The sequence below is a fragment of the Microplitis mediator genome, chromosome 7, assembly GCF_029852145.1.
Source record: "Microplitis mediator isolate UGA2020A chromosome 7, iyMicMedi2.1, whole genome shotgun sequence".
Taxonomy (NCBI): Eukaryota; Metazoa; Arthropoda; class Insecta; order Hymenoptera; family Braconidae; genus Microplitis; species Microplitis mediator.
Genome location: NC_079975.1, coordinates 27,364,964 through 27,392,678, shown reverse-complemented (window position 1 = coordinate 27,392,678; position 27,715 = coordinate 27,364,964). Strand labels below are relative to the sequence as shown.

The 27,715-nt window shown below is 26.1% G+C and overlaps 8 protein-coding genes and 1 non-coding gene across 18 annotated transcripts; 3 read left to right on the top strand and 6 right to left on the bottom strand.

Moving 5' to 3' along the window:
- Positions 1-111: 111 nt before the first annotated feature.
- On the top strand, positions 112-2,316 carry LOC130672119 (ankyrin repeat domain-containing protein 54-like). 3 transcript variants are annotated; one of them, XM_057476425.1, is made up of 5 exons: positions 120-507; positions 596-924; positions 1,001-1,058; positions 1,118-1,379; positions 1,470-2,314. In XM_057476425.1, the coding sequence occupies exons 2-5, from the start codon at positions 694-696 to the stop codon at positions 1,900-1,902; spliced, it is 984 nt and encodes a 327-aa protein (XP_057332408.1). In that variant the 5' UTR covers positions 120-507; positions 596-693; the 3' UTR covers positions 1,903-2,314. The 3 variants fall into 3 exon arrangements, with proteins under 3 accessions (XP_057332406.1, XP_057332405.1, XP_057332408.1); XM_057476423.1 differs by having other exon boundaries at positions 112-924; positions 1,187-1,379; positions 1,470-2,316; XM_057476422.1 differs by having other exon boundaries at positions 119-924.
- Positions 2,317-2,887: 571 nt separating this feature from the next.
- On the bottom strand, positions 2,888-8,521 carry LOC130671580 (uncharacterized). Of its 2 annotated transcripts, none has more exons than XM_057475552.1 (7): positions 7,376-8,521; positions 4,729-5,080; positions 4,217-4,660; positions 3,892-4,127; positions 3,701-3,805; positions 3,494-3,633; positions 2,888-3,433 (listed from the first exon to the last, which is right to left on the bottom strand). In XM_057475552.1, the coding sequence occupies exons 1-7, from the start codon at positions 7,908-7,910 to the stop codon at positions 3,245-3,247; spliced, it is 2,001 nt and encodes a 666-aa protein (XP_057331535.1). In that variant the 5' UTR covers positions 7,911-8,521; the 3' UTR covers positions 2,888-3,244. The 2 variants fall into 2 exon arrangements, with proteins under 2 accessions (XP_057331535.1, XP_057331534.1); XM_057475551.1 differs by having other exon boundaries at positions 2,892-3,433; positions 3,877-4,127.
- Positions 8,495-10,633, top strand: LOC130671588 (60S ribosomal protein L18). The gene is made up of 5 exons (XM_057475567.1): positions 8,495-8,656; positions 9,302-9,401; positions 9,541-9,627; positions 9,985-10,191; positions 10,279-10,633. Exons 2-5 carry the CDS (start codon positions 9,399-9,401, stop codon positions 10,546-10,548), a joined length of 567 nt encoding a protein of 188 aa, XP_057331550.1. The 5' UTR covers positions 8,495-8,656; positions 9,302-9,398; the 3' UTR covers positions 10,549-10,633.
- LOC130671581 (uncharacterized) lies at positions 10,014-14,037 on the bottom strand. Of its 5 annotated transcripts, none has more exons than XM_057475556.1 (10): positions 13,853-14,037; positions 12,716-12,830; positions 12,536-12,633; positions 12,383-12,454; positions 12,205-12,305; positions 11,781-12,126; positions 11,536-11,711; positions 11,327-11,474; positions 11,072-11,271; positions 10,014-10,992 (listed from the first exon to the last, which is right to left on the bottom strand). In XM_057475556.1, the coding sequence occupies exons 2-10, from the start codon at positions 12,804-12,806 to the stop codon at positions 10,755-10,757; spliced, it is 1,470 nt and encodes a 489-aa protein (XP_057331539.1). In that variant the 5' UTR covers positions 12,807-12,830; positions 13,853-14,037; the 3' UTR covers positions 10,014-10,754. The 5 variants fall into 5 exon arrangements, with proteins under 5 accessions (XP_057331539.1, XP_057331538.1, XP_057331537.1 ...); XM_057475555.1 differs by having other exon boundaries at positions 12,536-12,639; positions 13,853-14,034; XM_057475554.1 differs by lacking the exon at positions 13,853-14,037 and adding an exon at positions 12,896-13,075.
- A 350-nt stretch (positions 14,038-14,387) lies between these two features.
- On the top strand, positions 14,388-19,068 carry LOC130671577 (vacuolar protein sorting-associated protein 8 homolog). 2 transcript variants are annotated; one of them, XM_057475546.1, is made up of 4 exons: positions 14,388-14,540; positions 14,624-14,739; positions 14,803-18,503; positions 18,569-19,068. In XM_057475546.1, exons 2-4 carry the CDS (start codon positions 14,659-14,661, stop codon positions 18,882-18,884), a joined length of 4,098 nt encoding a protein of 1,365 aa, XP_057331529.1. In that variant the 5' UTR covers positions 14,388-14,540; positions 14,624-14,658; the 3' UTR covers positions 18,885-19,068. The 2 variants fall into 2 exon arrangements, with proteins under 2 accessions (XP_057331529.1, XP_057331528.1); XM_057475545.1 differs by lacking the exon at positions 14,388-14,540 and having other exon boundaries at positions 14,547-14,739.
- On the bottom strand, positions 18,959-20,203 carry LOC130671586 (uncharacterized). Its single transcript, XM_057475564.1, has 3 exons — positions 19,946-20,203; positions 19,674-19,889; positions 18,959-19,604 (listed from the first exon to the last, which is right to left on the bottom strand). Exons 1-3 carry the CDS (start codon positions 20,039-20,041, stop codon positions 19,089-19,091), a joined length of 828 nt encoding a protein of 275 aa, XP_057331547.1. The 5' UTR covers positions 20,042-20,203; the 3' UTR covers positions 18,959-19,088.
- An 879-nt stretch (positions 20,204-21,082) lies between these two features.
- On the bottom strand, positions 21,083-25,176 carry LOC130671578 (ubiquitin carboxyl-terminal hydrolase 36). 2 transcript variants are annotated; one of them, XM_057475549.1, is made up of 6 exons: positions 24,591-25,176; positions 23,948-24,518; positions 23,761-23,865; positions 21,969-23,688; positions 21,746-21,891; positions 21,083-21,668 (listed from the first exon to the last, which is right to left on the bottom strand). In XM_057475549.1, exons 2-6 carry the CDS (start codon positions 24,456-24,458, stop codon positions 21,337-21,339), a joined length of 2,814 nt encoding a protein of 937 aa, XP_057331532.1. In that variant the 5' UTR covers positions 24,459-24,518; positions 24,591-25,176; the 3' UTR covers positions 21,083-21,336. The 2 variants fall into 2 exon arrangements, with proteins under 2 accessions (XP_057331532.1, XP_057331531.1); XM_057475548.1 differs by having other exon boundaries at positions 21,085-21,668; positions 23,761-23,868.
- Positions 25,177-25,769: 593 nt separating this feature from the next.
- On the bottom strand, positions 25,770-25,841 carry Trnaq-uug (transfer RNA glutamine (anticodon UUG)). The gene has a single exon. It is a non-coding gene; the product is annotated as a tRNA-Gln (tRNA).
- Positions 25,842-25,903: 62 nt separating this feature from the next.
- Positions 25,904-27,634, bottom strand: LOC130671585 (lachesin-like). Its single transcript, XM_057475563.1, has 5 exons — positions 27,325-27,634; positions 27,000-27,241; positions 26,663-26,916; positions 26,191-26,594; positions 25,904-26,116 (listed from the first exon to the last, which is right to left on the bottom strand). The coding sequence occupies exons 1-5, from the start codon at positions 27,386-27,388 to the stop codon at positions 26,076-26,078; spliced, it is 1,005 nt and encodes a 334-aa protein (XP_057331546.1). The 5' UTR covers positions 27,389-27,634; the 3' UTR covers positions 25,904-26,075.
- Between the last annotated feature and the right edge of the window lie 81 nt (positions 27,635-27,715).

Here is a 27,715-nt window from a genome sequence, read left to right as displayed (position 1 = left end):
CTTTTGCGGATTCCCGCCTGGTGGCAGCATTGTCTGATTGTCATCATGGAGATAAATGCTATACATATACTATGTAAACTATTATGGATGTCTCAATAACAAAACAAAATTATTGACTGATGTAAATATCACAGTGAAATTCTACAGTACCAAAACTAGATAATACATGGCAAGACAATTATTACCCAAAATAAGAGAGAGATAGAGAATAATATTACATATACATCCATAAACCATAATAGCTTACAGCTGCATTAAAATAAAAAAAAATGGTTGAAGACGGTGATGTGTAAATGATGTAGATGCTGCAAAAATTGTTTACTTGTTTTATTTATATACATATTTTATTGTAAACTATCACATACTTAAAGTATGTACATGATTAATATATTTAAATAAAATATATATAGTTCTGTGGATATGAGTATTAATGAAATGTTTTAGTAAAAATAATAATTTAGAAAGTGTAAAACGTAGAGCATAAATATACAGCAAAAAAAAAAGAACGTATGTATGAAAAAGAAAAAATATTTAATTGTGATTAATATAAATAAATAATAAAAGAAATATAGTGCAAATGTTAAAATGACATCAGTAGATTCAGGTGTTGAGACTGGAAATGATTCCAATGATAGTGCACAAACCGAAAATAATCAATCGAATAATCAGACCTTTAATGACGTTGATAAAATAATGTCTAGTACAGTAGATTTAGACAAACAGTTTATTTTAACATCAAATCATAAACAACAATTAGAGTCAACAGCGGTACAAATAGACTTTGAATCTTCACCATCAGCGACGACAACTATTGTTCGTCGTTCTGATAATTCACATTCATTATTATCACGAAATTCATCAGGAGTTGTTGCTTCATCGGAGCCCTTAGTGGACCCAATATCAAATGATTCACCATCATCTGAAGTAAATAATATTATTTTTATTATTATTGCTATGTTTATTTATATCTACTGAATAATAATACACTTTTTATTTGTAGAAATTGCAATTTAGAATGCCGCCAAATTTTAAGATCACACAAAAATCGTTACGAAAAGGTAAAAATAAAATTAATCTCTGTTATTATTAAATAATTAAATTATTTATTATTTATCAGATGAATTAAACTTGAATGATAATTTCGTTCCATATGAAGATATTAACCGTAAATATAAAAAAAAAATAGGTTTATCATGGTCTCCAATAAAAAAACCAAGACGACTAAAAAATAGTATCTATGGTTCATCATGGGAACGACAAATGCGATTAGCAGCTGCAACTAATAATATTGAATTACTTAATAGATTACTTGAAAAAGGTGTATCACCAAATAATCATGATGATTCAGGACGTTCTCCACTTCATTTAGCATCTTGCAGGTATATTTTATATAATAATAATTTTAATTTAAACAGTAGCAAACATATATTATTGTTATTATTAATTTTTTTCAATTGTTTTTTTATTAGAGGTTATACGGAAATAGTTAAACTTTTGCTTGATTACGGAGCTAATCCTAATCAAACTGATTGCATAGGCAATACACCATTGCACTTGGCTGCAGTTACAAGTAAAATATCTGTGGTAACATTATTATTAAAAGCTGGAACAGATGTTTTATCATCAGATCGTCATGGGTATAATCCTTTACAATTAGCTCAAACAAAACTTCGAATGTTGCAAAATTGCCATGGTTCAGATATGAATAAAATAAAAGATGAAGTTCATAAAATTGTGGGTATGCTTTTGGCTTATTTACAAAAACAAAAAGATGTCCGTCAACAAATTGAAACACTTAGTTCTTTTTGCTCAAGAATTACACTGTCTAATACGACTGATCAAGTTCAAGATGATTTAAAAGATTTACTTGCTAGCATCGATTCATTGAGCTTAACTAATTAAAAATAAAATATATACACAAATATTTTTTTGTTTTTTCTTCTAAAATAATTGTACAGTAGGACCTTGTTATAGGACTATTAGTTTCTCTCTCAAACTATTGCGATACCTAGCTTATAAAAAAAAGACAGCAAATAGTCTTATAACGAGGTCTGACTTATAGTTGATTTTCATGAACCATACATATATTATATATATATATATACATACGCAATAATATGTATGATACATATTTTTATTTTCTAAATTTTATTTATCTTTAATAAATAAATTATCATAATTTATAGAGATTAATTAAAAGCGATAAAATTTTAAAAGGTCATATTCAATATCATATTTAAAACAAAAGTACGAATTTTTTTTCAGATATTTATTTAAAGTCATCAAATTAACAGTGAATTATTATTATTATTATTACTATCACAATACTTAATTTTGTATTTAAAATAATAATGATAATAATATTAGCATTGTTTAAGTAGATATATTATTACGACTAGTTACTCTAATGTTTTTGTTTTGTTTAAAAAAAATTTTTTTTTTTTTAAATAAGCATAAAATATTATATAATTTTGTGGTTATTTTACAATAACAAAAAAAAATGTAAATATGTAATATGTAATTATTTTACATTGTCCGTTAACATAAAGATAATTAAAAAATCAACATAATACATCACATAGAGATATTGTAATAGAAAAATAAATAAATAATCGCAATTGATAAATTTGATTTATTTATACATAATAATATTGTTTTACATTAATTAGGACGGCTGAAGCGTAACAATACTAATGTTTCAAAATAAAATTTATAAAATTTCAATAATTAATTATAGTATATTATTATATTTAGATTATTTAAATTGACATTTAATTTTATTAAATTATAGATTTATTTAATAAATCCGTCAGTAACAAAACTTGATTTTTAAGCTAACTCAAAATTAATAATAAATTCATTATGTTAATTGAGTGCCCAATTTAGTACATGTATATATATATATTTAAATCTATTATTTTATCTACAAAATTAATAATATAAATCATAAATGATTATCAGCTCGATGATTAAAGTACAATATTCACAAATATAAATTTTTTGATAAATATATTGGCTTATTTAAATTAAAATTGATACCATATTAGTTATCAATATGATATGGGAATATGTATTTTGTTTATGTCATAATTATTATCGATAATAATAATAATAATAAATTGATTTTCGAATTTAACAATTGTAAAAATAAAATGTAAATATTTATTACAATATTTTTTACGAAATGCCATAAATATTAATACGTGTGAGCTTAGAGAAACTAAAATTCTACTCAAGGTTATAGTCAAGGACTCATGACTGTCGCTAAAGATGGAAAGACTTCGGCTTGTAGCGGACCATAATCAACTTTTTCTCCATCAACAGTCATATTACCAGTCACACTTGTTTCTGGTTCAATACGAAATGCTTTTACAGGAATCATATCTACTCCATTGCTAGCCAAATGAGTACCAGTATTTAAACCAAGAAGAAACTGTAATAATAATACATATATATATATAGAATTGATTAAAATTATAATCTGCATATATACCTGGAGAAGATTAGTTCGTGTAATACCAGCTTTAATAATTAAAAGCCATATTAAACCATCAGCAAGTTTAGCTCTAGGAGCAATAAATCCATCTTCACCAATATGCGATTGATAACTTGCATGAACTGCTACGAATTCACCTTGATAAAAATAATTTATTATTTAAAGTTGTAATAAAAATATATTCATTTATTATAGATATAATACCTTTTATTTGTATCCAATCATTTGGAAGTTGTGCGGTCAAAGCCGGAAGACTCGAGGATGGTCCATACATAATTCTATTATATACAGTATCAGGATCTTCACCATCTTAAAAATATCTTACATTAAAGTTAACTATTATAATTATATAAATATATATATCTATATATAAGATTAACCTGGTGTTAAACTACCACTATCTTCCATACTATGATAACTAGAAGCAGAGCCAGTACTGTAATATGTTGATTTTCTTGAAGTTGCTGAATAAAAACTATCTAATCGTGTACGGCTTTGAATTTCTGTTTCAAGTGATAAATTTTCACCCACTACATCATTATTATCATCGAGATAGATATCACCAATATCACTTGTTACTGAGTCAAGAACATTATGGTAACTTTTTGATTCTTTAACGCCGTCACAATAACTAATAATTTAAATAATTATTTATTAATAAATAATAACAATAACAATAATAATAATAATAAACTATCAATTAATATAATAATACTCAACCGATCAAGATTATCCCCATAACTTTTTGAGTGTGTTATTATGTCATTATTATTTTTTACAGTAGCAATATTAATATCAATATCATCATTATCATTGTGATTTTTAGTGTCATATAAAAATCCACCATTTGTTTTATTATTTTCATTTATTACAGTTTGTGTTGATACCTTATTATTATTATCACAAGGTAAATATGAAACAGTCCCTTTATAAATACGAAGACCTATAAGTCTGGCTATACTCCAAATAGTAAAACGTTGCCCACCAATGGCTCTGAGTCTTTCACTCTCGATGTCAATGTCCGCAATTAAACCCCAGCCTACTGATAGAAATGAATAAAGAATCTGACCTGTTGTTTCAATTCGTACTAAATCAATTGGTGTATATTTATTTTTAACAACTGATAATGCACTAATAAGCATTGGATTTGAATCATAAGGTTCTCTGCAATAAGAAAATAAAAGATTATTAATTTACATAAAATATTTAATAATAATATAAATAAAACTTACTGTTTTTCATATGCTATTGATTTAGCTAAACCATTGCCAGATCCACACGGAATTATGCCAAGAGGAAGCTCCTCTAATGCACGTTTCCAATCTGGTCTTCCTAAAAGACCATTTATAACTTCAAAAAGAATTCCATCGCCTCCAACACATAATATCCCGCTCCATTGATAAATATTTCTTATTCTTACAAATTCTCTCGCATAATTTGGATATTTTGTAATGTAAACCTCATAAAGTTTTTCTGCTTCAGATAATATAGGATGAATTCTTCTTTGAAATGTTTCCCGACTTCTTCCTGGTCCAGACTTTGGATTTAAAAAGACTAAAAGTTTTTTTTCTTCACTTGAACAAGCTATAACAAAAATGTTGTAATATATCGATATACTATACAATTTTACACAATATTTCAATAAATGATAAAAACAATTAATATTATCGTTATTAAATATCATTTAAATAATATCAGAATATATTTTTACTTATTATAATATTAGCAATTATTATCTTTAATGAATTTAGATTGGACGTTTATTAGGCATGTAATATTATGTAAATTGTATAGATATATATATATATATTATTAATGGCTGGTACAGTATATTATTGATATCTTCAAAACAGATTCTTTTTCATTTTGAATATACATAAAAACGACAACAATTTGAAAAACTTTGTTTTTAAAGAGTAATTAACGATTGATATTTAATGCAATATACCAATAAAAAATTACGTCTACTATTTATTTAAATGATAAATTAACCAAAAATATAATTAAATTAGCATCACAGAGGTCACATCCCAAGAAAGTACAAAATAATATCTGTATAATAGACTCTACATATATGAAGATACGCTCTCGTAATATAATATATTTTTCGTGAATGAATCTCATAGACAACCTTGATGATGTAATATAAATATATATATTATTACTAAAATAAACTTTGACCTTTCAAACTTTACGTCATCATAAATATTTACCACCGTACGTAAATAAAATACATATATTTATGTTCAGTTATCATCATAAGAAATTATTGAATGATTAGATTAATATATATTATGTAATAATCGTTTTTAAAGGTATCTTAATTTTTTTGATAGATAATAATTAACTATTTTTTATTCAGTACTTGTACACATTTAAAAAAAAAAATTAAAAAGATGATATAAACATAATATATAATTGAATATAAAAATTAAAAATTGAATAGTAGTATAAATAATAAATTATGCGCATAATTATAAATTTATATACATGAATAATCCCTTTTTTCCTCTTAAAATATAAGATATGTTTTTTGATTTTTCCTCTTAAACGTATATGCTTATTATTTAACATGGAATTTAATACATTATATATTATACGTATACTCTTACGTCATAATAAAACAATACCAAGAGCGTATTTTTCCTGGCTAGCTTTTAGTTTTGCAAAGTTTTGGTAAATCATCAACCATCATATTATCATATGGGATATAATAATCAATAGAAGAAAAATAGATGCAGACAGTATTATGCTGTACAATAATAGTAGTTTTAAGAGGGGATCTTAATTTTTTATCTTTTTTGTTTTTCTCCCTCTATTATTCTCAAATGAACCAATAGTACTATCATTACTTTTAATCGTTGTTGTACTGCTTACACAGTGAATAAAAACTTTGTTTCCTGGATTATGTACTAGATATTATAGAGTATATTGTATCAAACTTGCTTCTTTATTTTCCGTTTAGAGTTTTTATTATTTTAACGAAAAACCTTTTTTATTTGTATATTAATTTAAAAAAAAATTTGTCTCGAAATAAAAAAGTTAATTAATTAATTAAAGTATATGATTTTTTTAAAATTTAATTTTTTTACTAATAAAAATAATGTTAATAGAAAAATAAAAGAATGTAATTTAACAGAAGGCTAATACTTAAACTACTATTATTTAATTTCATTTAATTTATTACAAATCAAACAAATAATATTAATTTTCTTTTCTCGATTTATAATTAATAAGCTATCAGTAACTGCCAATTATATATACATATATTGTATTGTACATGTGGGAATGTATTTGTACAAGTTATATAATGTACATACTAATCATCGTCATGTCGCGCTAATCGCACACACGTGTTTGTATATGTATCTGTTGTTAACATTAAATGTTTAGTTTTGCAATAGTTTAACAAATTAAATTTATCAATTTTTATACATATTAAATAATTTATCACTTTTTTTTTTTTTTTTCATTATAAAAGAGCCATAAAATCATTAGAACCAATACTGTAATGTCGTAGTATATATTTATGAATCTGACTATGTAGTGTTTTTTATCTGTTTTGGCTCATACGACAAGAGATAAAAGTCCAACTTGATTAAAATTCATCATTAATTCTTTGTATTTTGATTTTTTTATTACATCTAATAATGGCATCCAATTAGCTACGTCATATATATATCCAGGTGGTAATGTAAAAGGTAAAAACAAAAACAAAAACAAAAAAAAAATGTAATATATAAAGCTTTTTTTTCGTCCACCTGATTGGCTAAAGACAGCATAAAATTATCCATATAATTATAATAGACTAAAATGAATTTATGAAAAGTGACAGGTGAAGTGATGAAAGAGGAATTATAGTTATATATATATATGTACCTTTTAATAAAGAATCTAAATTTCCATGAGTTGGGCTCATTAAATTTTTTGGTATTGGAATTTTTTTAATGAGACATTTAATAGCAAGTCTCCATCTACTGGCTTCCCTAAGATTATCTTGATATTTATCAAAACTACGAAATCTTAGTGTAATTGTTGTGCGTTCACGTCTTGGAGCTCCTTTAACACGTGGTTTTTTAAGCGTATAAGCATAAATATATAAATATGCAGAAGTATCAAGTTCGTCCCAAACATTGTATGTTTCATTAACTTGAACATCTCTCATTTGAGGCTTTGAAATAGTTGGACGGCAAGCACAACTTGCACCATTTCGACGTTTAGATCGCATGCATTTACATCCAATAATATCACTAAGAGAAATAGTCTCTATTTTAGTTGCACCATTACTTTCTTTTTCAAGACTTAAACCTTTTTCTGTCAATTTTACTCTATAATATGTATTTTTTTTTGATGTTATATAAAATGTTTCCTCAAGTAAAGCACTCGATCGTAATTGTGATGACTCTTGATCCATTATATTTATATTAATCACCAATTATTTATTAATTTAAGTTTATTTGAGCGGGAAATGCCAATATGTTGGAATTTAAAATAAAAATAATAAATACTATAAACGCATTGCAGTAATAATAATTTATATAAATTATAAAAAAAATTTTTCATCACTTGACCAGTTCATATACACTACATTTTCAAAAATTTATTTTCTGATAAGCTAACACGTTATATTATTCACAAAAATAATATATATATTTAAAAAAATAAAATAAAGTGTTTTTTTTTTATCTTTCAATGAAAAGTTAACTTTTATCGTACACTGTAATAAATATAATTATTTGTGATATACTACTTGAACTTAATCTCGAGGGGGTGTAAGGCACTTTTTAACTATTCTTGTCTTTATATATTTTTTTTATTATCATTAGATATCTACTTTCTATAATATTAAACTACATTTAGAGTTGTTATTAATATAATATATAAAACCAACTTTAAATTTTAGTAAATATATATAATATCATCTCATGAGATATTAGATATAGTTGTATGATGTCACACAATTTGTTATCAACTTTCAAATCAATATACAAATTAAATATTTAGTCAATTAGAATGTTTTTTTTTTTTACATAAAACAAAATCTAATGTGATCCTTTCTCATGGGCTTCTCTTGTGCTACTACAAACTGACTCCAAACCAAACTGCAAACAACAACAGCAGTAGCAGTTATAGCAGCAGCAGCAGCAGCAGCAGCAGCAAGTACAAAAAAAAAACACAATTTTCACTGGAGAAAAAAAATCAACACACCACAGACTGCTACAGACACTACAGATCACACATTATTTCTTATTTACACTTATTGTTTAGCTGTATGTATAGGATCAGCCATCTCTGCTTATTTAACTTATTTTGTCATTTTACATGTTTTAATAAATATGTATCTCTCTTTAACCGGTTTTATAGAGATGTTAATATTAATGATAACTTACATATAATGTAAAGGTGTCGTAATCTAGTGAATATAAACAAAAACTTAATTTTACATATGTATTTTATAAATATCTAATTTATAATATTTTTATTTTTTCATTCTTACCACTGGCAATGTCGCCGACAGTTTATCTTCGGTAAATAACAACTTTTAAATTGCGGGAAATTTTAAACTAAAACTATTAATTTTTCACACATATAAAATTTATTATATACACAAAAGTTAAAAATTTATTAAACTGTCTATTTATTTATTTTTTTTAATGAAAAAAACAATAAAGTTTTAGTTTGGTGAGTTTTGATACGGTTATTATTAATTAAAATAACAAATTGATTTGTTAATAATTCAAGCAGCGCTGTCTGTATTGTCCAGTGCCCATAAAATTTTATTAAATATTTAAAATTTGGCTACAGTGCAAGTAAACCAAGTGGTGAGTGGTACGCGTGGTACGCCGGTTCCTGCCTTTTGCCCAATTTTGCCCCTTTTGCTTCGTCGCGCCACATTGTCAAAATGGTATATATTTTACTCCTAAATAATTTACATTAATATCCTTAAACATCGTGATAGCATCTAATTATTTATTTAATTATGTACAAAAATTGTGTAAAAAATAAATTTTTTTAATAATGTAATTAATTATTTTTGTTTGTAGGGTATTGACATCAATCATAAACATGACCGAAAGGTTCGCCGTACTGAGCCTGCATCGCAAGATATATATTTACGTCTTCTTGTAAAGGTATTTTAATTGTTTATTCTTAATTAATTAATTAATTAAATATATATAATAATAACAATAAAATTTAACATTTTTAAGTATTTCCTGTAACTCGAAAATTGTTACTATTTAAATAACAATTTGTAGGTTAGGATTACGTATAATGTTAGCTCTTGTTTTTTTTGTTATTTTTTTGCGAACCGCACTCTGTGTCAGTTTCTTATAACAGACTGGTTCAATTTGAATGTTCGCTAGAATAAATTCAGCTTTCCTATTCTGGTCTTATTATTTGATTACAAGATCATTTATACTAGCTGATACATAATCAAGTCGATATAAAAAATATTTTTAAGTAATTAAATATAATTTGAATTTTAGTTATACCGTTTCTTAGCACGACGTACTGGCTCAAAATTCAACAAGATTATTCTTAAACGTTTGTTTATGAGTAGAATAAACAAACCACCAATTTCATTGGCCCGTGTTGTGAGATTTATGAAGAAACCTCATCGTGAAAATTGTATTGCCGTAATCGTTGGTACCGTTACCGATGATGCTAGAATTTTCGAGTGTCCAAAATTGACAGTAAGTTTATTTATTTATTTTTATTTTATTTTATTTTATTATTTAACAAATTATAAATTTTGTCAAATTTTTTTATTCCCAATTTAGGTATGTGCATTGAGAGTTACTGACAAAGCACGTGGACGGATTCTTAAAGCCGGAGGTGAAGTAATAACTTTCGATGAATTGGCATTGAGATCACCTACTGGAAGTAAGACTGTTCTTATGCAAGGACGTCGTAATGCAAGAGAAGCCGTCAAACACTTTGGACCAGCTCCAGGTGTTCCACATTCACATACCAAACCATTGGTACGTTCAAAGGGTAGGAAATTTGAAAGGGCTCGTGGACGTAGACGCAGTTGTGGATACAAGAAGTAAACATTCACTACATTTATCTACCAGTGTTATTTTATATACATCGGTAAAATAATTAATTGCTGGTAAATAAATAATGTTGCTAAAATTTTCTTTTTATTATTATTAGTTGATTATGTTTTACTTTTCTACATTATAATTAAAAAACAAGGAAAAAAATTATTAATAAGTAATTGTAATTGTAATTATTAGCATAATATTAAATTACATTAGGATAGTTGTTGATCAGCAATTTCGTTAAATTGTTCTCCACCACGTCCATCTGAATCTTCTGGTTTTTCTTCATCATCAGATTGATCATCAGCAAGTATAACATCTGGGAAATATAATTTAGATTCCTCAATTGCTATATCGGGGTTTTCACTAACATGATAAGGACCAATTCCAGCAAATGTTAAAAAAGCTTCTGATCCTATTTTTTTGACCACGCAAACAAATGCTTCGTATCTGAATCAATATACATACATATATATATATTTATTTACTTTATCGATTAATAATCATAAAAATCATCATCGCGATATACCCTGTTTTTTCAACAACTTTTTCTTCATATTCGTCAATGTTCGTTGCTATAAGTTTAGCTTCAGGTGGTTTATCTCTTTCGAAAATACCAAAATGGATAACTTCAGATTCTTGCATTTCTAAAACAACTTTCAATTCATTTTTTCTCGTACTATCAAATTTAAAAACAATTATTGGCGTCACATCTGTTTTATCTTGATACTAGAATAAATAAATAATTATACAATAATAACAATATTAATTTATAATAACTTACAGGAAATGTAGTATCTATATATTTTTTAAATATTGTTTTGAATATCATGATTTTATTGATAGAATTTGGTGAAGCCCAAACAACAGGAAATATTAAATTATCTTTACCGATTGGTATAAATGCCGGTTTATTGTGACGTTCTGCAAAACTAATAAATAATAATATAATTATTTATAACGGTAATTAAATCTATTAATTAAAATATGCACCATCCTTCCTGAAGTTGATCTAATAATTTTGGTAAAGTTGGCTCACCAAAAAGTAAATTTAATAAATATTTTTCTACACTTGAATCAATATTATTTCTAATCATTTTAACCCGCATAAACATACATTTTCCATCCATTAAAAGTTGTTGAATATCAGACGTTATTTCCCAATTAGACTGTAAGATGAAAAAAATTTAATCAGTCCTATCATTGAGAGGTTTTTTTTTTCTCTCTTTGTACCGTACCTCTATAAAAATTTTCGATACAAGATCTTGATTCAAATGTTTTCGTAGTTCTTGTTCAACAGTATAATGTTCTGGAAGAATATTTTCAATTAAATCTACATAAGGTAAACTTGATTTTTTATCACGTTTGTGACCTTCTTCATCTTTAAAAACCCATGGATAGAGTATTAAACATGTTTGATTATTTAAGCAAGTCATAAAATGATGCAATTCAGCTTCATATCGGGCTTTTATTTGGGCTTCTTTTTTTTCTTTTTTTGCTATTTCTTTAGCTAAACGTTCCTTTTCAAGTACTTTTAATCGATTTTCTTCTTCTGGGCTTGTTTCATTAACTCCAATACAAAATCTGATTTAAATTGAATAATTATTTATATTAATATTAATTTAATCAAAAAGTATATATAAATATAACGTTTAAATTTACTCATGCGGCTCATTATTTTTAACTTTTTGAATTTCATCAGTTAACATTTTTTGCAATTCTGGACAGTATGCACCAAACATCAAATTAACCATCTTGCCATTCTACATGTAAATAAATAATTGACATTTATTTAAAAAAACATATATATAGATAGATAGATAGATAAATAAATAAATACATGAATAAACATCCAGGTTGGTTCACTTTTTCCTCGAAATCGTTCAAGATCAGTAATATTATCACACTTTGCCTGTAATAAATATTGAATATTAACTATTATTGTTATTTAATTTAAAATATAAAAATATATAGATAAATGAAAGATTAATACCGTTGCATAGCTCAACAAATCACCACCAATTTCCATTTTAATTTTTTTTAAAATGCTCACCATTCCAGTACAGGGCCCACTCCAATCTGAATAAACATCTACAACTATCAATTATTATCAAAATTATTAATAGTCGAATTAAAAAAAAAAAAAAAAACGTATTATGATACTATTATATACCTATAAGGCCCTTTCGTTCCATGATCTTTGACCATTCTTCATCGGTCGAAACTTCAGTCTGTAAAGCTGCTGGTGCGTTTTTTTTAGCCATTCTTCGTGTTTTATTAAGACCACCCTTAATTTAAAAAATAAAAAAATAATTATTATTTTAAATATATAAAAATACACTTTGAGTATTACTCGTTTTTTGGCCAACATGATGATAATAATAATAATAACAGAATTAATTAAAATATGAATTAACAATATAATGTAGTCTTTGCTATAAGAAAGATGATAGTAAACTGTTATGCGGAATTGACGCTTGTCTTATTGCGGTTGTGCTTGAGCTTTTAACTTTTAGCTTGTAGATTTAAGTATTTAGTTTTTAGCGTGTCCTCAGGAATAGTGAAAGAGGAAGAGGACGAAAAAGAGAAAGAGGAATACAAGTGAACGTGGGCTGTGAGTTGAGTTGTGGGGACTTGGAGCATGGCACGCGACGTTACTTTGATAAATATTAGTCTTTATACTATTTTTTTCTTTCACTTGGTTTATCTTACTATTTTTTACATTCTTTAACAATAATAATACTAAAAAATCAAACAACACGCCAGGATAATTACAGTCGACTTTTAAATAAAAAATACAAATAAGACTAAAACTAGCTTATGATATGCCGATCATTCTATTATTATCCTAAATCATAATCGAATATTTATAAATAATCATCATAATATTATTCTTTATTTTTATTATATTATATATCCATTTATTATACAATATACCAACAAGCTTTACTATAATCTTGATATTATATTTCTTTTAATGTTTTAATTTGTCTTTAAATATCAGTATAACTTTTCAAACTCTTTGTTAATTTATATCAGTTTCTCCCGAACATTTTACAAAAAAAAATTTTTTTTTATTCATTATTATTAATAGTATAACAAAAACTCATCAATATATATACATATATATTTATATAATTTATTTGAACTGCATGCTACATTGATATTCGTGACACTGTTTAATATATATATATAATATAATTTGCTACTGTTAGTAGTCGACTACTAATAATAATGACATGCTATAAATTATTAAAATAACTCAATAAATTATCATGCTAGAATCAGAAAGTTATATATACATACTTACTCTAAAAAATAATTATGTATGTAATTATCGTTGTTTATTATACTTATATATATATATATATACGGAGTTATAAAAATAAAATACCTTATAACATTATTATAAAAATAAGTTAATTAAATATAAATAAATAAATATATATTATTCAAATAATTAAAATATTTCGATTTATCGAATTAGATGTACATATATTTTTTGTATTAAATCGATGGCTTATATTTTGTTAAATCATAAAATGAACACATATGAAAAAATACATATTTATGCGTTGCCTGGGATTCAAACATGTAAATAAATTTCAGTAAAATCTTTAAGTTAATATTGTAATTCAAAATTGAGCATATATTTTTGAAAAATAGGTAGCACTGTCTGAGAATGCCAAAGACTACAATGCCATCTATCAGACATTTATCAAACGTACACTTAAATATCATCTTATAGTATATTGTGTGTGTGATATCTATTTATTATTTATTTATTTTTTTATATTTTATTATTATTAAAATATCTATATCAATATTTCATATTTAAGCGTAATAAAAACAAATAAAATAAAGCAATTTTTTTTTTTTTTTTAATTTTTTTTAATTTTTTTTTTTAATTTAGCGATTATACAAAACTGTATACCGATATATACATTATAGTAATAATAACAACAATTACTGTTATTATCATTTGACAATGTGTGTATGTAAGTAAAAAAAAAAAGTAGTAACAATTTTTGAAATTATATACAATAAATTGTAGTGTAATACGGAGAATATAATATGACAGGTAGATAAAAAATTAATATAAAATAATAAATAAAAATGGCTGAAAATGGATTTGAATCTGAGATTGGATCTCAAGAGAATCTCGCTGCTGAAGCAATTAATCTTGACATTGATGAGGTATTATTTAATTAAGTCTATATATTCTTTAACTATTATTAATTATTATTATTATTATTATAGTTGGATGATACCGAGTATGCAATACCAGCAGTGGACAAACTACCCTCCTTAGAAAGTATTTTAACAGAACCAGATTGTGATTCTCTTTCTGGTACAGAATTAGAAATTAATACAGCAGTGGTAGGAGCAGCAACAACAGCAGCAGCAGCAGCATCATCATCAACATCAACATCATTTATTGGAGAAATAATTGATGAAAGTGAAACAACAAGTGTTGGTAGTTTATTGTCTTTAAATTCATTAACTAAACCAATTACACGTAATCCTGAATTTCCTCTATCAGGTGTTATATTAAAGCATGCAATAATGAGAGGTATAACATCACAAATAAAATCAGCAAGTGATAAAGTAAATGGTGGTTTAGCAAGTGCTGTTGCTGCTGGTGGAGATATGGTTGTTATAGGTACTAGCCATGGATTAATTTTAGCATTTGATTCAAAACAAACATTAAGATGGTGTAATCAAGAAGCAAGACATCAAGGTTCTGTTTCATCATTAGGATTTAATAATGATGGTACAAGATTATTAGCTGGTTTTGCAAGAGGTCATATTCTTATGATTGATAATAATATTGGAAAAGTATTGAGAGTATTAACGGATGTTCATTCACCTGGTACTGCTGTATTAAATGTTAAATTTACAGATTTACCAACATTAGCATTATGTAGTGATAGCGGTGGTTCTGTATTTGAATTAACTTTTAAACGAATAATGGGTGTTAGAGGATGTGATAGTAAATGTTTATTTAGTGGTTCACGTGGTGAAGTATGTACATTAGAACCACTTTTAATAAATAATATATCTCGACATCCATTAAAAAATTATATTATTGTAGCATTAGCAACATTATCGAAAATAATTGTTGTATGTATAAGACCTAGAATAAGAGTTTTATTAACTCATCCACTTGTAGGACCACCAACAGCACCACCACAAATATCTTGGCAATTAGTTGTTATACAATCATCTGATTCATCACGTGTGATTGATCCAGTATTGGCATTAGCACGTGAAACAACAATTCATTTTTATCAAGTATCTTCAGAAGCTGGTTCACGTATAAGATTATCACCATTACGAAGAATAACATTATCTTATATTATTTGTAATTTAAAATGGTTAAATACAAGATCATTGGCAATATTAGATACACAAGAACGTCTTCATTTACTTGATGTAAGAACACAACAAGATTTAGAAACTATTGATATGAGTACTGTTGGTATATCATATGCATCAAGTCATTTTAAGGGTCTTTCAACTGGTGGTAATGTATCTAAAGCAATGGCATTAGCTGGTGAACGTGCATCTTATAATACTGTTATAACATATGGAAATCAATTATTATTATTAGGTACTAAACGTCTTCATATTGTATTTATAAGAACATGGTCTGAAAGATTACGTTATTTAACTTTACAAAAACGTTATCCTGAAGCACTTTCACTTGGTTTATCATTTTATCAAGATAAAGGTAAAGCTGTTGTAGGTTTAAGTGGTTTAAAAAAAGTTCGTAAACGTATGACATTTATTAAAACAAGTCAAATTCTTATTCAGTATATGCAAGAATTAATTAAATTACCAGAACCAACAATTCCAACAACAACTAATGATTCCAATAATGATAATTTATTTAATAATAATAATGAAAATGATATTATTACAACTTGTGTTGATTATGCTGTACAATTAGAAAATATTCATTTATTATTTGGACCACTTTGGGATTTAGTTTGTGAAAGTACAATATTAAAAGGTTATTATTTACGTGCTTTAGAAGGTCCTTTACTTGATGGTAGTCTTCCACCACGATTACCTCCATTAATTGCTCAACAATTAGTTTCATTATATGATAAAGAAAAAAAATATAAATCATTGCAAACAATAATCGTATTATTGGAGATTGATTGTTTGGATATTCATCAAGTAACAACTTTATGCCGCGAACGTTGTCTTTGGGAGGGACTTATTCATCTTCAAACAGTAGCATTGGGTGATTATACAGCCCCTATTCATCAATTAATTCCTGTATTACAAAATTATTTAATAAATAGTAATAAATCATTGTCATCGTCATTATCATCTGACTGTATTAAACTTGGTAATGCTTTACTTGTTTATGCGAGTTGTTGTTTAGCTGGTAGAGGATTTCCACGTGGTGATTTACCAGAGGGACAATCTCAACGTGCTAAAGCTCAAGTACTTGGTGCTTTATTATCACAACATTCAAGTCTTGCAGAAGATAATGAAAGACAATATCCGTATTTACGTACTTTATTACGTTTTGATCCACGTGGATTTTTAGACGTTATTGCTATGGCATTTCAAGAACCAGAATTTAAAACTGAAATGGGTTATCGTCAACGTCAACGACTTATTGATATATTACTAAGTATTGTTATTCCATCAACACCACTTACTCCTGATAATCCAGATTATTTAGATGATAATAAAAAAGCTTTAGTATTGGTATTTATTGCCAATCAAATAGCTTCTACAACAGTAACACTTGAATCAAATGTTTTAAATCAACTTGTTGAATTATTATGCACTGAAAATATAAATAAAACAATAAAAATAACTCGAGATGAAAAATTAGAACGTGAAAATGCTGTATTACAATTAATTTATAATAATAAATTAAATGGAATAACAGACAATACATTATTAAATCTTGCACAGAGAGTTAATTATTATAGAATTTCTCAAGTTATTTATACTGCTCGAGATGATTGGATATCTGTTTGTAAATGTTTTATATCTGATTGTTATCGGCAGCATCAAGTTTGGCCTTGGCTCGAAAAACTTTCAACAAGTGAATTAACTAAAGTTATACTTGTTAATATTACAGCTTTAGTAACTATTGATGTTGATAGAATATCAAATTTAATAGCTAAACGTATACCAACTAAAATAAATAATATTATTGAAAAATTGAATAATGAAAACAATGAAAATAATTCAAGACTTGAATATTCACTTTTATTGTCATTTTATCAATTAAATCAATATAAAGAAGATGAACAAGATTATATTAAACTTGAATTATCAACACAGCATTTAGAAAGACTATTAATTCTTATGTGTGAATATGAACCCACTAGAGTTGTTAATCATATGAATGGACCTCATGGATGTCGTTTGGATCAAGCTTTAATAATTGTTCAAAATGCTAATCATCAAGAAGCTATAGCTTTAATGTTTGAAAAAATGGGAAATTATCAGGACGCTTTTGAATTATTATTAAATAAATTACAACAACAATTATCAATATACTACAATAATAATAATAATAGTAACAACAGCAACATTCCAAATAATGATGAAATTATAATAACTGCAACAATAAATATATCTGGATTATGTAGAAGATCTGCGGGTAATTTAGATTGGATGCCACTTGTTGAAACTGTTCTTCAGCCATATAATAGTAATAATAATAATAATAATAATAATAGAGTTGAAATATTACGTGGTAAATTGTTAAAAGTTGTTCTTGAAGCACTTAGCGGTACTAATGCTTTGTCAATTGTATTGGAACGAATTTTAAAGCATCCATTGGCAACTTCTGGTACAGTAGGTGATATACGTCAATTACTTACTGGAGTATTGACTCATTCGCGATATGAACAAGTTCTTGTTGAAAAAACAGCGAAATTAGTTAGTCTGGAATTACATGAATCACTAAAAAAAACTCTTAGGTATGTATGTATAATTTATACACATATACACATACATATAATATATAAATAATAATTATTTTTAGAGATGCAGGAAGAGCATGTGCTAGTACTTGCACTGTTTGTCCAGTTTGTCGAAAAATTTTTAGTCAATCAACAGATTATACAGTTTTTTTTTGTTGTGGTCATGGATTTCATTTGCAATGTCTAGGTGATAAAAAATTATGCTACAAATGTCTTAATGACAAAGGTTGGGCACCTGTTGCAACAAATTGTAGACCTGAATCCAGACCACTTCCTGAAAGGCCACAAATTATCCCACCGATATTTATGCGCGGTCGTGATTTTACACTTAAACTTGCTGCACCAACTGTTTTACCAAATCTTGAAGGTATTTTTTAAAACAATTTAATCTAGTCTTTTTAACTGTTAAAACAATCTCATTATTATTAGTATCATTTATTTTATACTTGTAAATAAATGATGATAATAATAATAATAATAATAGAGTTATTTCTGTTATATTATTGATAATTGTAAAAGTTTTGTTTTAATAAATAATAATCATATTAATAAAATAAATATACATCTTTTGTTGTTTTTTATTTAATGAAACAATGGCAAATGTTGTAAACTTTTTAACTGCGTACGGCGATTATTATTTTTTGTTATAAAAACAGGTTTTTTAGGAATATTTTCTTTTAATATTACGTCAGGATTTACTGGCTCCCATCCAAAAATTTCACCAGTAAGAAGTTTAAATAGAAAATCATTAAATACTTTACTGTCCTCGTTATAATTATTTTTAGTTAATAAATTATAAGATATTGAAAAATGATCAATTATTGAATTTAGTTTTTGTATATTACTAATAGACTTTGAAATCATTAAATATTGTTGAACTTTTTCATCACATCCCTCCAGTAGAGTTAATAATTTAGTCAATTCACAACAATACATGTGTCCTTTAATAATATATTCTTTGTCATAAATTGATTCTCCAAGTTTAAGAGAAATTTTAATAGCTCCAACTTGTTTTTTTATCTGATGTAAAAGTGATGTTAATGCAACTCCATAAACAGTACGACTGGCAACAAAAAATTTTGCATATTCTTCACTTATCTATTATAATTTAACAACAACAGATATTAATACCAGTTTAATAATAATTATCGTTATTATAACACTTACTTGTTTATTAATAAATTCCCAAGATTGATAAACATGTTCAACAAATTCGCTTATTTTATTTTTCATTTCGCTATTTATTTGTTGCTCAGAAATACAACTTAGAGATTGTAATTTAATAATTAAATTATTGTTACTCTCTTTAAAAAGTTCAAGATTTGTTTCAAATTCGGAATCAATAAGATTGCAATGACGAATTTCCGATCGTAAAATTCCTAACTGTTTTAATAATACTATTAATATATAAATAAATAAATAATCGAAAAGTTTCTTACATTTTTAATTAATGTTTCAATTAAACTTTTTTGATCTGAAATTATAATAACATCTTCTGGAGTATATTCTAGCTCTTCTTTACTTTCTTCCATCATGTTGCTTATTAAAATAACAAAATTTAAGAGATGAAAAAAACAAATGACGTATTATTTTGAAAGAGGGGGATGGGAGAAATAAATAAAAAAAAAATTTAATTTATTTTGTTTTTATAATTTTTTGCAATTTTTAAAATTAAAATCACAAATCTTGACAATTTTTACAATCAATTAATAAAACACATATTATTATTTAAATTTTAAGCATTCAAAATAATAAATGAAGCCTAATGATTTAATAAATTGTTTATACTAATAACATTTTTGGCTAGTTATCATATTTCAATAATATTTAAATGAGGAGATTTGTTTGCATCGATATACAATTATATATACTTGTATTAATATAATTTAATATATATTTGAAAAGTCGAAAAATTTTTACAAATAGTTAAAAAATAAAAAATAATAATAATCAACTACAATAAATTTCATTAAACTCGAGAGTTCTTATTTGAGTTCTTATTATGTTTCATTTAATTCGTCATTTGATTAGTTATTTATTATTTTTCACTCATACAATAAATTATAATTTATGCACAATAATCATACATATATTTCAATGTGCACGTAATATTCGATAGAAAAAAAAAAAGAAAAATTGGAATTTTAAAACTAAAAATTAATCTTAATATCGATTTAACGTACATTACGATTACTTTTTTTTTTTTTTTTTTTTTTTTTTTCTTAACTATTATAATAGATTTACAGATATTTATGATAATTATTTTTATTTAACAAAATTGCATTATTTATCAACTTTTTATTTATTTATACTATTTATATATTACGCCCATAATTCAGTTCTTGTAAGGAGTTAGTATAATAATAAACGGGAAATGAGTTACCATATTTTTTATATTAAATATTTATCTTATAAAGGATTAAAGGAATTATCAATATAATAAAAGGACGGATTGACATAAACTAAATTCTTGCAAAAAGAAAGAAAAAAAAAAAACTTTGGTTTTAAATTTTATTCAATTATAGTAACTCTTACATGTAAACTGAGCGTATTTAATAAATCAGTATTATTTTTTTAGAGAATAATAATAATTGTATGTTATGGAACTCGTTTCCCTCAATTTAAATTATTTAAATTACCACAATCTCCTTAAATTAAAATTATATATTCTATTTTCATAACTACTAAAAATATGCCTAATGCTTGTAAAATGCAACGCATGTCCTTTTGTTATAAATATTCAGCAATACTATTGCTTGCGCCTCAAAGGCTATTCAATAACATTAAATTAATTAAATTTTAGTATAATTAATCGTTAATATAATGCATTCTACCTACGATGATAGTGATCACGATGATTATTATGGTATCTATGATGTCTATAATTTCCATGACTCTGTCGACTATGACTGGAAGTATCATAGTATCTTCGATAATTTCCACCACCGTTTGATCGATTCCAAGATTTTCCATTCTGATATTCTTGAAAAGGATTGTATCCTGGATTTGAACGACTTTCATACTCTCGGTGACTTTTAAGTTTTTTCGTTCTTCCTCGATCCATTTCTTCATCATCAGGATTAAAATGACGTTTACGTTCTTCGCGTCGTTCATTATCTACTTCACGATCCATATGTGCTCTGCTGCCATTCCAACTTGTAACTAATACATAAGTAATAATACATAAATATATTATCTAAAGTAATGATAGTTTGTTTATTATGTATATAAATATTTACCTGAATTAGATCCATAACCACGATGTGACATTTTATACAAATGTGATACTGTATCAGAACGATTTGTTCCATTGAAATTACGTGGCGCTGCTGCGCTTGGTGTCGAGCTTATAGTTGTTGTATGATTAGACTTTTTATTTTCTTCTCTGTAAATTATTTTAATTATAATTTAATTATGATTGATTATTTTTAAAATATTAAACATTAAAAACAAAAAACTTACTTGTTGTTATCGGTGACAGACCAACCATTCGGTGTAGCTGCTGAAGTTGGAGAAGGAGCATCTTTTGAAACTTCCCAACCACTTATACTACTTGCAGCTTTTGTTTGAATTTTATCATCTAAACTGCTATTTGTTTTTATTCGAATAGGTTGATGCCATTTATCTTTGCCATTTGTTTCAGATAATTTGTTGTTATTATTATTATTATTATTATTACTATTGTTATTATTTTCAAATTTACCATTTTGTTGTTTCTGGCCAGCAGAATTATTATTATTATTATTATTATTATTATTATTATTATTATTATTGCTTGATGATCCATTTGATGTAGAAATAGGTGTTGGTATAGATTTTTGTGTAGTCGTACTGATAGATTTAATAGTTTTCAATTCTGTTTTCGTAGCTATTGTTGGTGATTTATTATTTATATCTATTGTTAAATCTTTATTATGAGATTTGGATACACCATTAGAAATACTCGTTGAAGATTTAATAGTGGAAGAATTATTATTATTATTATTTTTGGAGGAGTTTAATGTTATATTTTCTTCTTCGTCACTTGAGCCATCGTACGGTACCAAACTATTGTTGTTGTTATTGTTATTATTTCCATTAAATACTTTTCCATTTTTAATATGCATAACAAGTCTGGGTTGGGTCTTGTCTGATGAAAATTTTTGTGGCAATAGTGGTCCAATAAAATTATTATTTTTATGTTGTTGAGCAGTTTGAGAATTATTATTTTGTTGTTCAAATGTAAATTTAGATGAGGGCAGTTGAGGTCCAATGATTGAAGGTGAAGGTGATGATGAAGATGAAGAAGACGAAGAAGGAGAATCAGAATTACGAATTTTGTTACAAGAACCATTAGATTTGACAAATCCATTAGTAGTAGTAGCAACTAGTCCCGAAGTTGAAGGTTTAGGACTTGATGATTTAAATGAACAACCATTTGAAATTGTTTTAATATTTGATAAACCATTATGTTTTATAGATTGTGGCAGTTGATTATTAGTAGATGGAGATTCCATTTCAAAAATCATAATGTAAGCATTTGTATTTAATACATTTGAAATATTTATCGAACGTACACAGGAATCATCAAATGAATAATATTGGCCAGAGGATACTTGTGCAACAGCTGTATAATGTCCACATCCAACAGATGGTCCCACATGAGTTATAATTGACATTAATTTATAGTTAAGCTTTCTTGGAGGTTCACCAGGTTCTCGCCACAAATACGGTCCCATATTTATATTTTGTTTAAATCCTATGTGACGTGATATTTTATTACCAAGTACACTAAAACGTTTTAATTGAACGCAAAGTACTTTTGGTGGTTGTTCCAAGCTAAATTGTTTTGTTGCTGGAACACGTTTTTTACATGCTTCACATTTGTAATCATTATTATCCAATTCTTCACGGCTAAAATAACTTGTTAATGCTTCATCTAGTGAATTTGCTTTACGAATATCTACCAATAAATCTTGAAAATGTTGAAAAGTTGTTGAAACATGTTGGCATTTAAGACACTTAACTTCAGTACGAATATAACCACCAAATATTTGATTTATAGGGGTTGTTTCTTTTGAATAATTATCTAATTTAGTTGCTTTACAACGATGGAGATAAGCACGTTCCATTCCTTCAAGTAAATAACGTAAAAATTCATGGGCATCTTCTTGTTGTCCTGGTACCATTGTCCGGCAAATTACTGTTGAAATTATATTAATTAATAAAATAATAATAATTATTATAATTATAAAAATAATAGTAAAATTATTACACTTTAATTTATTATATATATAAAATGGTTTAATAGCATTGCCAGATTTTTCATGGCTAAATTGAAGTGTTTTTGCCATTGCACAGGTAAGACATTCTCCACCGCCTTCTAAGAAAAAAAAAATTATATTATTTTATATTTTAAATAATAATAATAATAATAATAATATAAATATATTTATTATTACCATTTTGTTCACATTTTGAATTATGATGAATGTCTGAGAGTAACCAATTAACAAGAGCCGGTACGTGAAATAATGCTTGTAAAGTACTGTTTAAATAACATGTATTTCCAACATTTATTAATCCAGCACCTACTGGGAATGATCCACTCCAACCCAAGTTGACATTTTGTGGTTTATATAGTGTTGTTTTTGGTTCTGGTAATGAAGGCCTTATCATTTTATTTTGTTCGTTTTTTTTACGACAAATAATTCCTGTATTATTGTTGTTATCCGATAGATTATAATTTGTATTATTTGGAAGATTTAATACAATATATTTGGATTTAAGTTTATCCAAAACTGTTGATTGATAATCATCCGTTTCTTCATATTTTAGTTCAGTCTGTAAAATTCTTGATGCTCCGGTAGTTAGTGAAATAGTTATATCCTCTGTCGAGGACTTTGATTGACCAGCCTCCAATGAATGTCGGAGTGCTGCCGCTACCGGATCACATACGCTCACAGCAGGCATACCTTATTTTATCTACCTTACTTAATCTATTTATATTTTAAATATATTCAATATCTCAATCTGGAAATTTATAATTATAATTATTAATATTATTATTATTATTATTATTAATAAAATATTTAATTTATTTACCTTAAATTGAATAGCTGCAATTATTAAATTACCCATAATTTTTTAATTGAGAGTTTATTTAATCATTTGATTATTATAGTACTATCAACTTTATCATCAATAATTATAAGTATAAAATATAAAATTATGTTATAAATTTATAAAAAAAATAATAAAAATAAAAACCGGATAAATAGAATATATAATATAAAAAAATTGGGCGCGTGTCGTTTAGTGTCGGTCTTGGCGGCCTTACCACACGGAATAGACCATCATCATATCATATAATATTGCAATGCAATAAAATAAAATCATGTAGCAGCGTGACTTGGAGCGGGAATTTATGCCGTCAGTCGGCAACTTACACCTTTTACGACTGTTATTAACACAATAATATTATTTAACAATAATCCACTTTATCTAATATTTTTATATGCTACAACAACACTTTTTTTACGTTTTTTTATGTATATGTATATTATTAAAACGAAAAATGTATTTATGAAAAAAAAATGAGGCTCTAAGCACTATAGAATGATGGCGACCTGGCGAGTGGCGACTGATCACGACTGATAGCTGATGGCGGCCATCTTCCTTATCCGGCTTTGTGTGATATATCGTGTGCTGTCCTGGTGCGTGTGTTTGTGCTGCCACTCTGCTGATTTTTTTCGTAGCTACATAAGCTACCGGACGACACATAATGACATCTTACGTCACAATCTCATTACAAATCCCAGCCGTCAGATAATGATAATTAATAGATGGCACACTAGTTACAATTCTATACAAAAAGAATAAAAACAATAGCAATTATTTACTTACTTTTACATTGCTTGATTGCTTTTGGCTTCTGTGCTTCATGTTCTCCCACTCAACCCATTTGTTTTTCAATAATAACACAACAATTTAATTCTGTTGTTATTACAAAACCAAGGTAAAATCAATTAAATTTATTGTCTATATTTATTTTCTAATAATATCAAGCTTGGATAATTAAACAGGTAACATCTTCATCAAATAGATAGAAATAATCAGTAGTTGTTGACAAATAAAATTATTATTTTTTTTTTCTTCTGTCTATTTTAAGATAGATGAAAATTATTGCTAAGTATTTAAAGATTAATGGACAATTCTTTCGTTTGACCATGTTTAAAACACTTAAAATAATAATAAAAAAAAAAAAAAAAGAATATACAAGCAAGGTCCCACCGAGATTTGAACTCGGATCGCTGGATTCAAAGTCCAGAGTGCTAACCATTACACCATGGGACCAGTTGGTGTGAGTTCGTCATTTTTGGTGTGATTTAAAATTGTGTATAATTTTAAAATAAATTATTTAAATTATGTTATATATTTGATAACTCTATCTATCAAGTACAGAATTTAAAAATAATAAAACAAACATTTTTTCCATGAATTTATTTTGTTTAATTATCAAAATTGAATTGATATGGTAAATATTAAGTAAATAATATTTATTTAACTATTTAATAAATTGAAATAAAATCAATAGTTACAAGCTGGTGGGCATACTGGAATAATTGATTCTGAAAAAAAAAATAAAAAAATATAAATAATAGCACATTAGATATATGATAATAAAAATAATAAATAATTTTACCAGATAACTCAATTGTCGTATTAGAGGTCCCATATTTATTATAAGCTTTGCAAATAAATTTTCCAAATTGTCTTTTTTCAATCGTTATAACACGAAGAGTTGTGTCAGTTATTTCATCAGCAGTTGCAAAATGTGATATACGATAATGTTGATTATTACTAAGTTCCTCATCATCTTTAAGCCATGTTATTGCAGGTGGAGGATAAGCTTCTACATGGCACTCTAAATCCATATCGTACAACAAAGCTTGACTTAAACGAGGACGTTTAGCTGTAACTACTGGCGCAAATTCAACTTCAACATTTATAATACGTCGGTGTCCGCGGCCAACTCCATTTGTAGCAATACAATAGTATATTCCACGATCTTCTTTTTTAATTGATGTAATTGTCAATACATTTCCTCTATTAAATAATTATTATTTAATAAATAACAATTATATATTATAGTAACAATAATTAAAAATTTATACTTATAAATTAATCCTCCAGTAGAAAAAGGCATTGATTGTCTGCGCCATGTGATAGTTGGTTTTGGAAAACCATTAGCATAACACTCAAGTTGTACAGTTTTTCCTTCAGTAGTTACAAAATTCGAAGTTGAATTATCACTTATTGATGGCTCACGTCGTATTTGCAATTCAACTTGTGCATCAATACGATTATTCAAAGCAATTTGTACTCTACATTGATAAAAACCAGCATCTGTTTCTTGAATATTATTTATCTTAAAAAAAAAATTTTTTTTATATATATTTTTAAATTAAAATTCATTTTAATAATAATTATAATAAATCGTGTTTTTATTACTTGAAGAGTGTAAGTTGAATTTTCACTATTGTACGTAACTGAAAATCTATTATCTCCAACAATTAGAGAAGTTTGAGAAGATATTGGCATTTGTTCTCTTCCTCCATTATTTAATTTAATCCATAAAACAGGATACTCATCACCGTATTCTACTGAACACTTTAATTCAACAGATTTTCCAATATCTGTAATTTGTTCCTGAGATATATAAGATATTGTTGGAGTTCTCTGAGCATCAGTAACTAAAATTAAAAAAAAAAAATATAAATTATCTCTGTCTTACCTATTAAAATCTACTTAGTTTATATTTTATAATAAAACTTACTTATTTTAGACGATGCTACAATAATAGTAATAACAAAAAATACTTTAAAAATAAATTTATTCATTGTAATAATTTAATAAATCAGCCAAATTAATTATTTTTTATGAAAAATTACAAACTTGTTGTCTAGTTGAGATTTACAAACGAAATGACTAACGGACTACGGACAACAAAATTATTATTATTATTATTTTGAGGTATAGGGTGAGTAATGGTAAGTAGAATGCTGTTGTTGTTTGTACATATAATAATATATAATAGAATGATGAGTAAAGGAGAGATGATAAAAAAAAGAAAAAGAAAAAAAAATCCGGTTCTTGGTTCTTGATTTAGTAAATTTCAAGGTAAACTCAATGTCAACGGGGTGTGTAAAGCGTAATATTCAATCGCA

Bases quoted from the DNA above. Each gene is read 5' to 3' on its own strand.
- LOC130671580 (XM_057475551.1), bottom strand. From the start codon at position 7,910: ATGGATCAAGAGTCATCACAATTACGATCGAGTGCTTTACTTGAGGAA. The intron at 4,128-4,216 runs GTTGAGTATTAT...TTAAATTATTAG, and splicing joins TATGGGGATAATCTTGATCG to TTATTGTGACGGCGTTAAAG. The intron at 3,434-3,493 runs GTATATATGCAG...TTATTATTACAG, and splicing joins CACGAACTAATCTTCTCCAG to TTTCTTCTTGGTTTAAATAC.
- LOC130671586 (XM_057475564.1), bottom strand. From the start codon at position 20,041: ATGATGGAAGAAAGTAAAGAAGAGCTAGAATATACTCCAGAAGATGTT. The intron at 19,890-19,945 runs GTAAGAAACTTT...TTATTAAAACAG, and splicing joins TTGAAACATTAATTAAAAAT to TTAGGAATTTTACGATCGGA. The intron at 19,605-19,673 runs GTAAGTGTTATA...AAATTATAATAG, and splicing joins GGGAATTTATTAATAAACAA to ATAAGTGAAGAATATGCAAA.
- LOC130671588 (XM_057475567.1), top strand. The intron at 9,628-9,984 runs GTATTTTAATTG...TTTGAATTTTAG, and splicing joins ATTTACGTCTTCTTGTAAAG to TTATACCGTTTCTTAGCACG. The intron at 10,192-10,278 runs GTAAGTTTATTT...TTCCCAATTTAG, and splicing joins TCGAGTGTCCAAAATTGACA to GTATGTGCATTGAGAGTTAC.
- LOC130671577 (XM_057475546.1), top strand. From the start codon at position 14,659: ATGGCTGAAAATGGATTTGAATCTGAGATTGGATCTCAAGAGAATCTC. The intron at 14,740-14,802 runs GTATTATTTAAT...TTATTATTATAG, and splicing joins TTAATCTTGACATTGATGAG to TTGGATGATACCGAGTATGC. The intron at 18,504-18,568 runs GTATGTATGTAT...AATTATTTTTAG, and splicing joins TCACTAAAAAAAACTCTTAG to AGATGCAGGAAGAGCATGTG.
- LOC130671581 (XM_057475553.1), bottom strand. The intron at 11,475-11,535 runs GTGCATATTTTA...ATTATTTATTAG, and splicing joins GATCAACTTCAGGAAGGATG to TTTTGCAGAACGTCACAATA. The intron at 10,993-11,071 runs GTATATCGCGAT...ATATTGATTCAG, and splicing joins AAAGTTGTTGAAAAAACAGG to ATACGAAGCATTTGTTTGCG.
- LOC130671585 (XM_057475563.1), bottom strand. From the start codon at position 27,388: ATGAATAAATTTATTTTTAAAGTATTTTTTGTTATTACTATTATTGTA. The intron at 27,242-27,324 runs GTAAGTTTTATT...TTTTAATTTTAG, and splicing joins TGTAGCATCGTCTAAAATAA to TTACTGATGCTCAGAGAACT. The intron at 26,917-26,999 runs GTAATAAAAACA...TTTTTTTTTAAG, and splicing joins ATTCAACTTACACTCTTCAA to ATAAATAATATTCAAGAAAC.
- LOC130671578 (XM_057475548.1), bottom strand. From the start codon at position 24,458: ATGCCTGCTGTGAGCGTATGTGATCCGGTAGCGGCAGCACTCCGACAT. The intron at 23,689-23,760 runs GTAATAATTTTA...TAATTTCAACAG, and splicing joins TATATATAATAAATTAAAGT to TAATTTGCCGGACAATGGTA. The intron at 21,892-21,968 runs GTAAGTTTTTTG...AATAATTTACAG, and splicing joins TCTGTCACCGATAACAACAA to AGAAGAAAATAAAAAGTCTA.
- LOC130672119 (XM_057476422.1), top strand. From the start codon at position 586: ATGACATCAGTAGATTCAGGTGTTGAGACTGGAAATGATTCCAATGAT. The intron at 1,059-1,117 runs GTAAAAATAAAA...ATTATTTATCAG, and splicing joins ACAAAAATCGTTACGAAAAG to ATGAATTAAACTTGAATGAT. The intron at 1,380-1,469 runs GTATATTTTATA...TTTTTTTATTAG, and splicing joins CTTCATTTAGCATCTTGCAG to AGGTTATACGGAAATAGTTA.